General features: G+C 36.0%; 2 protein-coding genes across 3 annotated transcripts; one reads left to right on the top strand and one right to left on the bottom strand.

Moving 5' to 3' along the window:
• Positions 1-269: 269 nt before the first annotated feature.
• LOC149665041 (uncharacterized) lies at positions 270-7,729 on the top strand. Of its 2 annotated transcripts, XM_089841929.1 has the most exons (4): positions 270-482; positions 579-644; positions 723-1,070; positions 7,305-7,729. In XM_089841929.1, exons 1-4 carry the CDS (start codon positions 289-291, stop codon positions 7,582-7,584), a joined length of 888 nt encoding a protein of 295 aa, XP_089698055.1. In that variant the 5' UTR covers positions 270-288; the 3' UTR covers positions 7,585-7,729. The 2 variants fall into 2 exon arrangements, with proteins under 2 accessions (XP_089698055.1, XP_089698054.1); XM_089841928.1 differs by having other exon boundaries at positions 579-1,070.
• On the bottom strand, positions 1,134-3,086 carry LOC149665042 (uncharacterized). Its single transcript, XM_089841854.1, has one exon. It carries the CDS (start codon positions 3,084-3,086, stop codon positions 1,134-1,136), a length of 1,953 nt encoding a protein of 650 aa, XP_089697980.1.
• Positions 7,730-15,733: the final 8,004 nt, after the last annotated feature.

The following is a 15,733-nucleotide window of genomic DNA, read 5'->3' as shown; positions in this document are numbered from 1 at the left end:
TAAATGTGCGCCTGTTTTTGTTATTATCAAGTTAAATCAACTGAATAAATTTCCCCCTTTTCCAAAATTGTATGTTTTACTCCAAAATATTGCTACATTTTCTAAATAATTGCTAATTAGCTTGTTTATTGCCACCTTTTCTAAAATATTATTCTATCTTAAAAAGAGGCGCACTTTTAGCCACTCGTGACTCACATCACACCACAGTGACCACACGTATTGTGGTTGCGTATTGTGAAGTTGCTACTCTGCTGGGTCTGGTAGGCACTTCCTGCAATTATATCAAAAATGGGAAAATATGCCAAGAAATTAGGAAATAAACCAAACTCACGAATGGCGCAAATGGTTAATAAGGCATTGGGCCGTGAAGTATGTAGAGTGGACCAGTTGGTAAGAAAAGACATAACATATGTAGCTACCCCGCCGAAGAAGAAACTTATACCATGTTATACCCGTCTAATTTCACAACCAAAGAAGCAGAAGTAAGTAGAAAATCAATCGTGAAAGTAGAGTTAGAAATCAAATTTGGCTTCCCCCACAATTTTATAATGTTGTCTTGGTTTAAAATTCACTCTTAGGAAAATTTCTAAATGTGAAGACAATTCCGTTACAAGAAAAAACCAATTTTCACCGGAGATTCCTAGGTGCTCTAGAACTCCAAGCCCTCCATTGACTACTTCGTCTAAAAATTTCTGGAGTAAAAGCACTGTGGAATATTTTAGGGAAACACCTAGTCCTCCTGATCAAGACCAAGATGATGACAAAACACGTTTACCCGTGAAGCAGCAAGAAAAATGTCCTGCTAAACAATGCAGGAAAGCTTGGACCGGGGATGAAGAAGATCGTTTGTTTATTGGTGTTGGGAAATATGGTGTTGGTTCGTGGTATAAAATTGCCCATGAATTCGGAATTAAAAGATCGAGCAATCAGCTGTATGGAAAATGGAGGAACTTTTCTAAAGGCAATAATATGTTAAAGGTTAAAATGAGGGTTTTAAGCAAACCACTTTCACACGCAATATTGAGTCCAATTTCAAACGCACAAAGTGCAATATTTAATTGGACAACAGGGTAAATAATTGCATTTAAATATAACGAGTTAATATTTAAACTATGTTTGCTTATTAATTGCTTTTAAAATTTAGTTTTCCAAATACTGGCACCACTTGTTTCATGAACAGCGTAATCCATGGAAAAGTGAGGTCCTTGAGCATCCAAAGTCGGAAAAGTTAGATCCGGATCCGGGATACTGAAGCATTTATAAAAGAAGTCGCCAAACACACGCGCCACCATGGAAGGACAGGAGACTTCGCCAAAATCTCCCGTAAAGGAGGACGGTGGCGGTAGTTGATTCTTAGAGCGTATAAAGGTCCAAAAACGTTTAGGGTACATTGCGAGGGTTTCATGAAGACCCGCTACATAATGGTCGTAAGCGATACGCGTTCTACGTCGTAAACCATTGCTAAATACTTTGTAAGCGCTCCAATCCGACTCACGTTGTCTTCGTTTGGCTTTATTAAATAGCGAGTTCTTCACATGACTTTGATGCACGAGGTCACCAGTGATCCAAGGTGATCGTTTATTGCCTCGTAGCGTAGTGCTTGGAATATTGTCCTTAACAAGAGCCCAAAAAAGGTCCAGGAAAAGGTCCCATGTTTCATTGATGTTTGTCGAGAACGCCAACTCCCATGGAGCATATCTGACTGAGTCTTGTAGATCTGCCGAGACGATGTTTTTGTAGTTTAGTATAGTTCTGTTGACACGCTGAACGAAGTTACGGGGAAGGTCCAATACACCAGTGACAGCGAGATGATCACAGCCAGGAAGGTTGTCACGGACCAACGTCTCTCCCAAAAATCTAATGTCGTTAACAAAGACTAGGTCTAGCCTGCTAGAGCCACGAGTTGGTGCTAATACAGTTTCCTGAAGACCCAAGTCAGTGATCGTGTCGAAGAATAACTGTTCAGCAGCGGATTTCGGAGAAGGGTGTAACCAATCAATATCCATGTTAAAGTCTCCCATCAAAACGAAGAGATCATGCGGAGGTAGAGTTTCATGGAGCTGACCAAGTAGGTCACACATCGTAAGTAGAGTAGACATAGAAGATCTAGGAGGTCTATATAGGCAGCCAACAACAGCAGAGCGAGTCCCACAACGAAATGACGCAAAAACACCCTCGATGGGCGTACCATCTTCCGCTATTAAAAGTTCCTCAGGAATCTCGATCGGTAACGGACATAAAGAATCATGTAGGGCAAGCAGTACACCACCACCTCTAGTGGGTCGATCCCGACGAAAGATAACATAGTCTTGGGGGAAAATTTCCGAGTCTAAAATGGAGTTGTCTAACCACGTCTCAGTGAAAGCGTAGATATCAGTGGGAGTTGAACACAGTTGTAATGAAATGTCCACAAGCTTGTTCCGAACACTTCGCACATTTGAAAGAACAAATGTAATTTTCTTAGAACGAGATGGCCCCACAGCGTGTGGTAAGCTGTCATCACTGGATGAATCTGGCACAGCAAAAAACGAATCACTAAAGGCCGGAAGTGAACATGTTGGGCAAGTGTATGGTTCATCCGAAGAGCTTAAACGAAGGTATTCATTCTTGCACATATTAACGCACTTCGCGTGGAACCATCTGTGGCAGTGTGGTGCTTCGCAAAAGATACCCATCTGATTATCCCGTACCGTCTTATCGCAATGCCCACATTTGGCAGTCAACGCCGGACCAGGATTGGATTCCACGTCCCCGCATCTATCTAGGCCATTAAAACGTACTGCCAAAATCGGAAAATCGTCGTGATGCACATCTAAAATAGATTGGAGTGAAAGCGAACGAAAGCGACGTCTATGTCCAATCTTATCGTCGAAAAGTGAAGGGGAGTATTTTTCCAATGGAGCATAGTAATGGGCAATATCCTGAAGATGCACGCTAGAGCACTGTAACCGTGTTTCCTTGCAAATACAAAACCCGTGGATGAGGTAGAGAACGATGAGAACTCGAAGAAAACCGCAAGTAAAAGAAAAAAACCTGGTACTGGAAAGTGAAGCCTCTAAGCCCCCACGCCAATTTGGGGGCCGCATTACAACTTATCCAGTCCACTCAGCTAATTTAGGCAAATAAAATGTCTAAAGTTATGAAAAATACTAAAATTTAGAGCTAAGCCTAACAAAAATTGAAAAAGTATTTGAAAAGTAAAATTTAAAACCGAGCGCGAGCGAAAAAACATGCGACCACGCGGCACGAGACATAAATACCAATCAATTATTTAAAAAATGGGAAAATATGCCAAGAAATTAGGAAATAAACCAAACCCACGAATGGCGCAAATGGTTAATAAGGCATTGGGCCGTGAAGTATGTAGAGTGGACCAGTTGGTAAGAGAAGACATAAAATATGTGGTATCAGGTCAAAATATCGAAAATAAAATGTCGAATGCTAAAATAGCGTGTTGATTTCGTCGAAACAAACAATAGCGAAATGCAATAATAGCGAAAACAAAAAGAGCGAAATGCAATAATAGCGATAGCAAGGTTAGAGAAGTGCAACAATATCGAAAACAAAAACAACGAAATGAAATATTGGAGAGAACAACAATAGCGAATTTCTTACGGTACCTTAAAATATTTTTAACAATGCATACCTACTCCATTCTAAAAGATAAAACACCGAATAATCCCCCGTAACAGGAAATGCAAAAAAGAGGGTATACGGACTAAATACCCCCAAGACAAAAGACCCCCGGGTCATAATCCCCCATTTTTGAAAACTTACAAAATTCCCGCTCTCTCATGTCAAAATCCCCAGGTCATTTTTCCCCCTATCCGACGAAAGAGTACAAAATCCCCCCACGCTCTAGGCAAAATCCTCCGGTCATAATCCCCCGACAGTGTTTAATAAAAAGGTCGTAAATAATACAATATCAAAATTATCTAAAACACTAGCAGAGTCAGCGATCTGGTGGCATAGTGGGTAAGGCGATGAACAGCGGAGTGAAGGATGGTGGGTTCGTTTCCCCGAAGGTAAATAACTATTATTAAATTAAAATTTGACTTATTTCTAATTAATTTGTGACTTTCATACAGTTCTAGGGCAAAAATAGGTGTACGTAAAAGTTATTAGCGTAAATATGGTGAATATTTGCAAATACGAAACATTTTTTGCTTTGCTTTGGATTGGTTAATTGGTGGTGTCAATGACATGCAATATTTACGTTTAGTTTGTCAATATTTTAATTTTATTCGGGTTGGGTTGGATTAGTTTAGGTTGGATTAGGTTAGGTTTTGTTCGGTTAGGTTGGGTTATGTTAGGTCCGGTTCGTTTCGGTTCGATTGGATTAGGTTAGGTTGGATTAGGTTAGGCTAGAGCTAGGTTAGTAATATTTTATAAATAACTTTAATATTTTTCGCCTTTTCCAAAATATTGTATTTTATTTTTATTGATTTCCCAAAATAATATGCCTTTTCCAAAATATTGTTCTTTATCTTCATTCACTTCCCAAAATAATATGCTTTTTTCAAAATATTGTTGATTATTTTCATTGACTTTCCAAAATAATAGGCCTTTTCCAAAATATTCTTGATTATCTTCATTCACTTTCCAAAATAATATGCCTTTTCCAAAATATTGTTCTTTATCTTCATTCACTTCCCAAAATAATATGCTTTTTTCAAAATATTGTTGATTATTTTCATTGACTTCCCAAAATAATATGCCTTTTCCAAAATATTCTTGATTATCTTCATTCACTTTCCTAAATAATATGCCTTTTCCAAAATATTGTCCTTTATCTTCATTCACTTCCCAAAATAATATGCCTTTTCCAATATATTGTTGTTTATCTTCCTTGACTTCCCAAGATAATATGCCTTTTCCAAAATATTGTTGTTTATCTTCATTGACTTCCCAAAATAATATGCCTTTTCCAAAATATTCTTGATTATCTTCATTCACTTTCCTAAATAATATGCCTTTTCCAAAATATTGTCCTTTATCTTCATTCACTTCCCAAAATAATATGCCTTTTCCAATATATTGTTGTTTATCTTCATTGAATTTCCAAAATAATATGTCTTTTCCAAAATATTGTTGTTTATCTTCCTTGACTTCCCAAGATAATATGCCTTTTCCAAAATATTGTTGTTTATCTTCATTGACTTCCCAAAATAATATGCCTTACCCAAAATATTCTTGATTATCTTCATTCACTTTCCAAAATAATATGCCTTTTCCAAAATATTGTTCTTTATCTTCATTCACTTCCCAAAATAATATGCTTTTTTTCAAAATATTGTTGATTATTTAATTCACTTCCCAAAATATTATGCCTTTTCCAAAATATTGTTGTGTATCTTCATTGACTGCCCAAAATAATATGCCTTTTCCAAAATATTGTTGTTTATCTACACAGACTTACCAAAATAATATGCCTTTTCCAAAATATTGTTCTTTATCTTCATTCACTACCCAAAATTATATGCTTTTTTCAAAATATTGTTGATTATTTTCATTCACTTCCCAAAATAGTATGCCTTTTCCAAAATATTGTTGTGTATCTTCATTGACTTCCCAAAATAATATGCCTTTTCCAAAATATTGTTGTTTATCTACATTGACTTCCCAAAATGACATGCCTTTTCCAAAAAATTACTTAATATAATAGAGATTTCCCTCCCTGTCAATCACGGTTTGGTGGGAATTTGTCCTGGGGCTGGGGGGCATTTGTAGTGGGGTTCGGGGGAAAATTGTCCGGGGGATTTTGTCGCCTACGAGAGGTGATTATGTCCATTTTTTCTCTTATGGTGGGATTTAGCTCTGAAGCATCTTTCGACAGTCTTTAAACTATGGTTTCAAAAGGTTCTCAAAACAGTCTAGACCTTTAATGGCGGGCTGCATTATAGTCTGAGAATTACTCGACCAATGCTTTGATTATGTTATAATAACGATGCTATCTTCATCGCATGTGCATTCAATTTGGTAGTTTTCGAATCTTTACTACTTTATATTAGGTTTCGTTGTAAAGGTATTTAGCTGTTATTAATTTCGCTAAAAATGTATTTAGCGTTTAAAGATTTCGAGGTAATTGTAATTCGCTAACTTTGCTATCGCTATAAAGATATTTCGCTATTATTGCATTTCGCTGTTTTTGTTTTCGCTATTTTGACCGTCGATATTGTGCCTTCGACATTTTGGATTTCACTATTTTGACCTACAAGCAAAATATGTAGCTACCCCGCCGAAGAAGAAACTTATACCATGTTATACCCGTCTAATTTCACAACCAAAGAAGCAGAAGTAAGTAGAAAATCAATCGTGAAAGTAGAGTTAGAAATCAAATTTGGCTTCCCCCACAATTTTATAATGTTGTCTTGGTTTAAAATTCACTCTTAGGAAAATTTCTAAATGTGAAGACAATTCCGTTACAAGAAAAAACCAATTTTCACCGGAGATTCCTAGGTGCTCTAGAACTCCAAGCCCTCCATTGACTACTTCGTCTAAAAATTTCTGGAGTAAAAGCACTGTGGAATATTTTAGGGAAACACCTAGTCCTCCTGATCAAGACCAAGATGATGACAAAACACGTTTACCCGTGAAGCAGCAAGAAAAATGTCCTGCTAAACAATGCAGGAAAGCTTGGACCGGGGATGAAGAAGATCGTTTGTTTATTGGTGTTGGGAAATATGGTGTTGGTTCGTGGTATAAAATTGCCCATGAATTCGGAATTAAAAGATCGAGCAATCAGCTGTATGGAAAATGGAGGAACTTTTCTAAAGGCAATAATATGTTAAAGGTTAAAATGAGGGTTTTAAGCAAACCACTTTCACACGCAATATTGAGTCCAATTTCAAACGCACAAAGTGCAATATTTAATACACCTAAAAATAAATTCATTCAAAATTTACAACGGCCTTACGAGTTTCTAAACCGGGCTTTCACGAATGAGGGGTGATCTTATTGGTTCGCTTAGAAATGCGCAGAGGCAGAATTTTAGTGTCAGAATGTTTTCAGCCAATGAAAAAATGTCACCTTTGAGTTTGTATTTCTGTTCACTAGATGGCGCTTGCTTCATTTAGTGTCAGAATGTTTTCAGCCAATGAAAAAATGTCACCTTTGAGTTTGTATTTCTGTTCACTAGATGGCGCTTGCTTCATTTTCAATTTGCCCCTTAACGGGCGTATATATGGCCAGCTTGTTTTTTTTTATTTTTAGGTCTATTGGACAACAGGGTAAATAATTGCCTTTTAAATATAACGAGTTAATATTTAAACTATGTTTGCTTATTAATTGCTTTTAAAATTTAGTTTTCCAAATACTGGCAACACTTGTTTCATGAACAGCGTAATCCAGTGCATTTTAAGAATCCCAAAAGTGCAAGAAATTGTGAAAGATGATACTTTGAAGGGGAATTCTTTACCGAAAGGAAGTGTTATCAGGAAACTTTTGGGTATACTTAAAGGAGACGGTAACTTGGCCAGCAATTTGAAAGAAATTGCCAATGTGTGTAGTGTAGGATCTGCCACAAAATTTAAAGGGACACTATTGGCAAAAATTAAGTATTTTTATTCCGATTCCTTATGTTAAAATATGCCGCCTTGAATTTTTTCAGATTTTTTGAAGCGCTATTTATAGTTTTAAACAATATTTGAAGTTTTGTATCCAAAACATGCATTTGAATTTTGATAAAGCGACCTACCGGCCAATCAGCGCCCGTGATTTATAAGAGTCAACCCCCCCAAAGGTTTTCTCGGGCGAGTCTCATTTGCGTCGTCTGCATTATGTTCAGAAATATGTATTCTACATTTTAGCACTCGAAAGAAATACGCGTTTTCGATCGTCTAACGATAAGCGGATTAGAAACTTTAGTAATTAGCAGGTTTATGCTTTTATACGTTTCACTTAAACTCAAATTACTCTCGTAATCTTATTATATTACAAGTTGGGAAAACCAAAAGATTACCTCTCCGAGGCGGACTACTTACAAACTTACTTACCCAGATATGGAAATGTTTCTTTTTTTAAGAACAAATAATGAAGTTAAAATTTATGAAATATTAAAGCAGTATACAAAGCATAGCAAATATACTGTAAATCAGACGACATTTTACATCCAATAAGGATATACTTGTACACATTAAAATCATCCGATGGGGGAAAAACGGGAAATGAAGAGCTAAACCTTTGGAGGGATATTACCTTTACGTTTTTGTAAAGGCCGAATTTTCTACTCCTCAACTGTATACCCTCTATGTTCAAAGCCATATTCACAACAGGGTTGCCATGTAAACACTATCCTCTCGTTTCACCTCAACGACTTTCTTAGTTTGTCAACATGACTGTTAACGTTACATAACACCAAAGCTTATTTCTGGCTACACACACTGGATGTAAATGCGCACCATAAATAGCATGAAAACACGAAGCTATAATCCGATCACGATCAGACCTTTAACTGGTCTGGGCTGCGTCCAGCAGAGCTCCCCAAAATGACAGCGGATTTTGGAAAACGGTTACCGGTGAGATCTGTCGTCATAGCTTTTTTCCGGTCATCGGTGTTTTAAAAATGAAGCTAGCGCAATAAAGCGTGCAAGGTACCAAGGCTTAACAAAAATTGTATCATAACATATTTAAAGAGATAGATAACAACGTCTTTTATAATTAAAATTAGAAAGTAACATGTCTCTTAAAATTCTCGCGTCATCAAATGGTTTCACGCCAATTAAATAGCTATAGTCCCATCAGAATCAGCAAGAGCTAATTGTATTAATTCCTCCATGTTTTTTTCGCCAAGCTGAGAACTACGCGTTTTACGTCACGTTTTCCCAAAACCCGACTATTTTCTTTGGAGACCGCGCTGGCTCAGCGCTGAGCACCGTGACGTCAAATTCAAAAGCAAAATCCCGTCCTGTACGACACTGCTAACAGCGCTAAGCTCTGCTGAACGCGACCCAGATATCCACCATGATTATAAAATCTAAGCCTAATTATTTAACAGTGTATTTAACTTTCGGCTCACTCTGAACCGTTAATGTCTCTGCATCACAGAAACGAAAACCAAACCCAAGCGTTAACTTTTGGGTTCACTAGGCCTATTGACAAATAAAAGTACATTTGACCAATATCGTTGCGTTCGTTTTGAAATCACTATAGAAAGGATTATGTTATAAACAGATGTAGTATAGCTTAAGTAATATATAAACATCCATTTCAAATAACAATATTAAAAAACATTCTTGGAATATCAAAATGAAACAGAGCTTTAAAGCTACAAAAGTACTAAATGCATCGTAATTACGAAAAAGATTTCCACATATTCACTTTATATTATGAAAAAGTGAATATTAAGGTTCTGTAGGATTTCTAAACACATCAAAACAAAGCGAACTGCTAACTCGGCGCACTAGTGTGACAACGGACAGACACACACAGACAAAAAAATAGACTGCTTTTTAACTCTTCCCGTTTTCATTTTGAGTTTAGAAACAAGATTATCTTAAATATTAGAATAAATATAATTAATATTAAATATTTTCTTCGTTAGTTGTTCGCCTTATTGAGCGTTACATCGTCTTGATAAAGAACAATTAAACATTCTTGAGAGACTTGACTAATATTGGCGTTTAAAATGAAGCATACGCCGGTTGCTTCGCCTTATTCTAATAGGTAGTATATAAGGATTTCGAATCGCAGCTATGGATAAGAACAGCGCAATTGCGTGAACCTTTGGTGGAAGCCCCGCCATTGGGAGGCCGGACGTTTCTCGTAACCCTGGCCGATCGCCGCGTATGTCTTAACCTTAAGGATGATGATGGAGTAGAAGCCAGGTGTGCAGACTGGTGTCCATGTGGGATGGACAAAAACTATGACCAGAAGATGGTGGTGTAGAAGCCAGGTGTACAGACTGGTGTCCATGTGGGATGGACAAAAACAATGACCAGAAGATGGTGGTGTAGAAGCCAGGTGTACAGACTGGTGTCCATGTGGGATGGACAAAAACAATGACCAGAAGATGGTGGTGTAGAAGCCAGGTGTACAGACTGGTGTCCATGTGGGATGGACAAAAACAAAGACGAGAAGATGGTGGTGTAGAAGCCAGGTGTACAGACTGGTGTCCATGTGGGATGGACAAAAACAAAGACCAGAAGATGGTGGTGTTAGAAGCCAGCAAGTACAAACTGGTGTCTTTGTGGGATGGACAAAAGCAACGCCCAGAAGGTGGTGGTGTTAGAAGCCAGTGAATACAGATTGGTGTTCATGTGGAATGGACAATTGACTAGTCAAATGAAATAGTAGTGGCCAGTTGAATTGTGGATAGCCTCAAGTTTTGAATTTTCCGGGAACTGTGAATGCGGTCCGGATATGGCGAACACATTTGCTTCGATTCGGAAACTGCGAACGCGGTCCCCTGGGGTGTAAGTCAATAACAACAGCCTGACACACACACACACACACCCCACACCATCGCAAAGCTAGGTCCAGTTATATAACCACACCTAGCAAAAATCGCCCACTCGGACCTCTTCTTTCTCCTTTCCCTCTCTCATATAGCTCACTCAGCTCAGCTCAGCCATCTATGTGCTTTCTCTCTTTCTTGTTGGTGGGGCCGCTGGTCCGTTGGGCCAAGACTCATTGGAAGAAATTTCCCATTACACCAAATCCCGTTGGACCGGATATAGCCGAAATGTGCGGTTTTACGATCATAAAATTTTCAAATGAATTCTACGATTGATATATTTTTAATGCAGATTTTTCAAACGGAATTAAAAAAAAAAGCGTCTTTTAGTTACCAAACGAAATAAAACCTAACCTAACCCTACCCTACCTAACTTAACCTAACCTGATCAAACCAAACCTTAACCTGACCAAAACCTAACCTTAACATCACCAAAACTAAATCCTAACCCCACAATAATAAAACCATATTAAAAAAATCACTTAAAATGTTTCAATTACTCATATGGGTGTATATTTTGATTACTTTATTGTAGCTGCAATTAAGTTAAAGTTAAATTAACAATCAATAGCATGAAATCAATAATAATCAATATAGTATGAAACCAATAATAATCAGCATAGTATGAAACCGGAGCCCCCGAGATATCTCGACCCGTGCCTATCGCGATGCGAGAATATTTTTCGATCTAATTTAGTTCACCGTGTTTTCTCACTTTGGGGCGCTTTTAGTATCGTAAAATAAAAATTAGTTCAGCCTCGTGACCCCGTCGACTGTTGCAATATGTAAGAAAATGTTTCAGAAAATTTCCGAAGACCTTTAGACCTATTAAACAATCATGCCAAAGAAGTAAAGGATAAAAAAGATAGGCTAAAAAATTAAAAGTTACGAAGGAGTAAAAAAATCCTCTTATGGTATAAAACTGTGAATTAGCAACTTGAAGAAGTTTAGTTTTACTAAAAAAACCAAAATGTTAAAATCTGACAATTAATTTTGATGTCCACATTATCTAACTAAAAGATTCAATAAAAAATAAAAACCCATAAAACAATTACGTTAATTTAAGGGTGAAACCTTTCTCATTCATAATTTTTTTTATAATTGGCCCCTAAAATATCAACGACAATTTATGGAAGGACCCTTTCGCAACAGTAATAAAAGCACCATATAATACACATGAAGGGTGAAAATATTTCCTCTATGAAACAGGAAATTTCCCCACATAAAAATAGACACGCACGGGCCTAGATATCTCGGAGGCTCCGATAAAACTAATAATAATCAATATAACACGAAACCAATAATAATCAATATAACACGAAACCAATGATAATCAATATAACACGAAACCAATAATAATCAATATAACACGAAACCAATAATAATCAATATAACACGAAACCAATAATAATCAATATAACACGAAACCAATAATAATCAATGTAACACGAAACCAATAATAATCAATGTAACACGAAACCAATAATAATCAATATAACGCGAAACCAATAATAATCAATATAAAGCGAAACCAATAATAATCAATATGACGCGAAACCAATAATAATCAATATAAAGCGAAACCAATAATAATCAATATCACGCGAAACCAATAATAATCAATATCACGCGAAACCAATAATAATCAATATCACGCGAAACCAATAATAATCAATATAAAGCGAAACCAATAATAATCAATATAACACGAAACCAATAATAATCAATATAACACGAAACCAATAATAATCAATATAACACGAAACCAATAATAATCAATATAACACGAAACCAATAATAATCAATATAACACGAAACCAATGATAATCAATATAACACGAAACCAATGATAATCAATATAACACGAAACCAATAATAATCAATATAACACGAAACCAATAATAATCAATGTAACACGAAACCAATAATAATCAATGTAACACGAAACCAATAATAATCAATATAACGCGAAACCAATAATAATCAATATAAAGCGAAACCAATAATAATCAATATAACGCGAAACCAATAATAATCAATATAAAGCGAAACCAATAATAATCAATATCACGCGAAACCAATAATAATCAATATCACGCGAAACCAATAATAATCAATATCACGCGAAACCAATAATAATCAATATAAAGCGAAACCAATAATAATCAATATAACACGAAACCAATAATAATCAATATAACACGAAACCAATAATAATCAATATCACGCGAAACCAATAATAATCAATATAAAGCGAAACCAATAATAATCAATATAACACGAAACCAATAATAATCAATATAACACGAAACCAATAATAATCAATATAACACGAAACCAATAATAATCAATATAACACGAAACCAATAATAATCAATATAACACGAAACCAATGATAATCAATATAACACGAAACCAATGATAATCAATATAACACGAAACCAATAATAATCAATATAACACGAAACCAATAATAATCAATGTAACACGAAACCAATAATAATCAATGTAACACGAAACCAATAATAATCAATATAACGCGAAACCAATAATAATCAATATAAAGCGAAACCAATAATAATCAATATAACGCGAAACCAATAATAATCAATATAAAGCGAAACCAATAATAATCAATATCACGCGAAACCAATAATAATCAATATCACGCGAAACCAATAATAATCAATATCACGCGAAACCAATAATAATCAATATAAAGCGAAACCAATAATAATCAATATAACACGAAACCAATAATAATCAATATAACACGAAACCAATAATAATCAATATCACGCGAAACCAATAATAATCAATATAAAGCGAAACCAATAATAATCAATATAACACGAAACCAATAATAATCAATATAACACGAAACCAATAATAATCAATATAACACGAAACCAATAATAATCAATATAACACGAAACCAATTATAATCAATAGCATTAAACAATGAATTAACTAACGCTATTGGTTTTTCACTAACGGCGTTTCCCATGTATTGCTACCACCTGCTACATGTTCCGAATTATTCCTTGATTTCCTTCTTCATTCGCACTGTGGGAACCCCACAATTTATTGGACCAAAACGGATGTAGATATAGAGCCATGTCTAGGAAAATAAATCGTTTTGGTGGACTTTAAAGATGGCGGCGCCGAAATTAGGGGGGATTTAAATTTCGAGACTTTTTTATAATTAAGAACTTTATTCATGCTTAATGAGTTAGTGGAAATTTTTAATTAGTAGTTATATATTAGAAACCTCTTAAGTATAAATAGATTGGTGATTGTGCAGTACTAATAACGGTATTTCAGCAATTATGTTTTTTATAGATTGTACAATTGATTTTAACGTCCTAGGACACGTGATATTTTATTTGGTCCAATTTTGTTATGACTTCCTGCAAGGGATAGAAGCTGCTAGTGGGCGTTTGGAACATGCATACTTTATATTTTAGGGGGAGTTAACAATCCCTTAGCGTTATTTAATCCATGATGAAACCAATAATAATAAATAGCATGAAACCCATTATAAGCAAAAGCATGAAACTACAAACAATCAACATACTTTGTCCTTCGGGGATTCGATCCTTGGTCTGTTGCACGATAGTCCGATACTCTTCTTCTATGCCACTGAATTAACTTCTGATGAAGAATGAAATGGCAAGAAAAAATGCCTAATATAAAAATTTCCAATAGACAGACACCGCACAAACGGAAAGGATTTAAAATCATATTTCACATAAAATCGGTCGAATTGGATTCTATCCAGTAGGAGAACACCCGGGGGCAGGGTAAATAAAGCCCGCACTCGTATGGATCCTATCTCATCTTTAAGGGTTTCTTTAGTAACTGGGGCAACTAGAAAATTATGCCTCTAAAATGGTTACGTAGATAATAGTATGGACTGTGTTCAGATCTATGCAACATTGTACTAACAATAGTATTTGGACATAACGTTAACAAAGTTAATTTTGTCTGTTTTCCATCGAATAAAATGAAAATGTGGGGAATGTATTTTGATAATTCGAGGAAGAGTGTAATTCTGTAGCCAGTAAAGACAATTTTAATTCAATATTACGATAATTTTAGTTAATTTTTGCATTTCAAAATGTGTTTTGATCCTAACTTAGCTAGACCAAAATGGATATACATACTAAGCCAAATCATCTCCACGGCACCGAGCTCAGTATCCTAAGCTTGGAGCAGGTAAATCCTGCTGCCTCGAAATCGAGGCTTTAACTGCTGGAGTGGACCGAAAGTTAAAAACACTACCTACCTAACCTAACCTAACCCAACTTATACTATGTTTAGTGATTGGTGCGTTCAGAGGTTTATTCACCTGCCAGTTAACCGATGCACTAATACCATTATCACAACCCAAAAATTATACAAGCGAACGCAAACATCGATTTTTTAAAGCAGGTATATATAAATAGGTCCAGTAATTTAATGTACACGTACATTAGCGCAAAATGTTCAATCACCGGCAGTTATCGCGTATACTAGACGATAAGAAGAAGCTTATTCCTTAGCTTCAGGAAAAGCAATTATTGTTAAAAAGGAAAACGTGTACTTGCGGGAATGAGTCATCCTCGTTGGCGTTGTCGCAAACGCACCGTGCATGATCCTAACCACAATTTTATTGAAAGTATTACGAAAAACACAGTATTTGAAGAAAGCAAATTCGGCATAGACCGGTAACTTGAATTTTTTTTATTTCTTTTCAATCGGCAAAAACGGAATATGAATTTTTGTGGCGAGAAACATCAACATAATCCGTTGTAACATTGAACGCTACTATTTGCCATTGGTTAATCTATTGCCGTGAAATATGCTTCGTCGCTTTAGATAAAATGATGGTGGAGGAATACCAAATTGGGGAAGAGGGTTTGGTGGTAGAGATGGACGAAACCAAAATTGGCAAAATGAAGTACCATCGAGGCCGTAAAGTTGACGGACAATGGATAGTTGAGATGATAGAGCTTCAAACTGGAAGCGAACGCCGTGGAGGAAGGTTCCGCATCGAATTATGTCTGGATAATCGCCGCGATAGTACTACATTATTGACTATTATAAAAAAACACGTTAGACCTAGTACAACTATCATGACCGACTGCTGGAAAGGATACTTCAACTTTAACAATCACGGTTTCAACCATCTGACGGTAAACCACGAAGAGGCTTTCGACGACCCTGTAACATGGGCTAACACTCAGACCATCGAATCCCAATGGCGCCCATTGTAAAGAAGTATTTGTCGAGATGTTC

The sequence above is a fragment of the Phalangium opilio genome, unplaced genomic scaffold, assembly GCF_054372755.1.
Source record: "Phalangium opilio isolate 3A_F unplaced genomic scaffold, DU_Popi_V2 ptg000061l_1, whole genome shotgun sequence".
In the NCBI taxonomy this organism is placed as follows: Eukaryota; Metazoa; Arthropoda; class Arachnida; order Opiliones; family Phalangiidae; genus Phalangium; species Phalangium opilio.
This window is presented reverse-complemented; position numbering and strand designations above follow the sequence as displayed.

Coding starts and splice junctions, on each gene's coding strand:
- LOC149665042 (XM_089841854.1), bottom strand. CDS start 3,086: ATGCGGCCCCCAAATTGGCGTGGGGGCTTAGAGGCTTCACTTTCCAGT.
- LOC149665041 (XM_089841928.1), top strand. CDS start 289: ATGGGAAAATATGCCAAGAAATTAGGAAATAAACCAAACTCACGAATG. Junction 483..578: donor TCACAACCAAAGAAGCAGAA/GTAAGTAGAAAA, acceptor ATTCACTCTTAG/GAAAATTTCTAAATGTGAAG. Junction 1,071..7,304: donor ATATTTAATTGGACAACAGG/GTAAATAATTGC, acceptor TTTAAAATTTAG/TTTTCCAAATACTGGCAACA.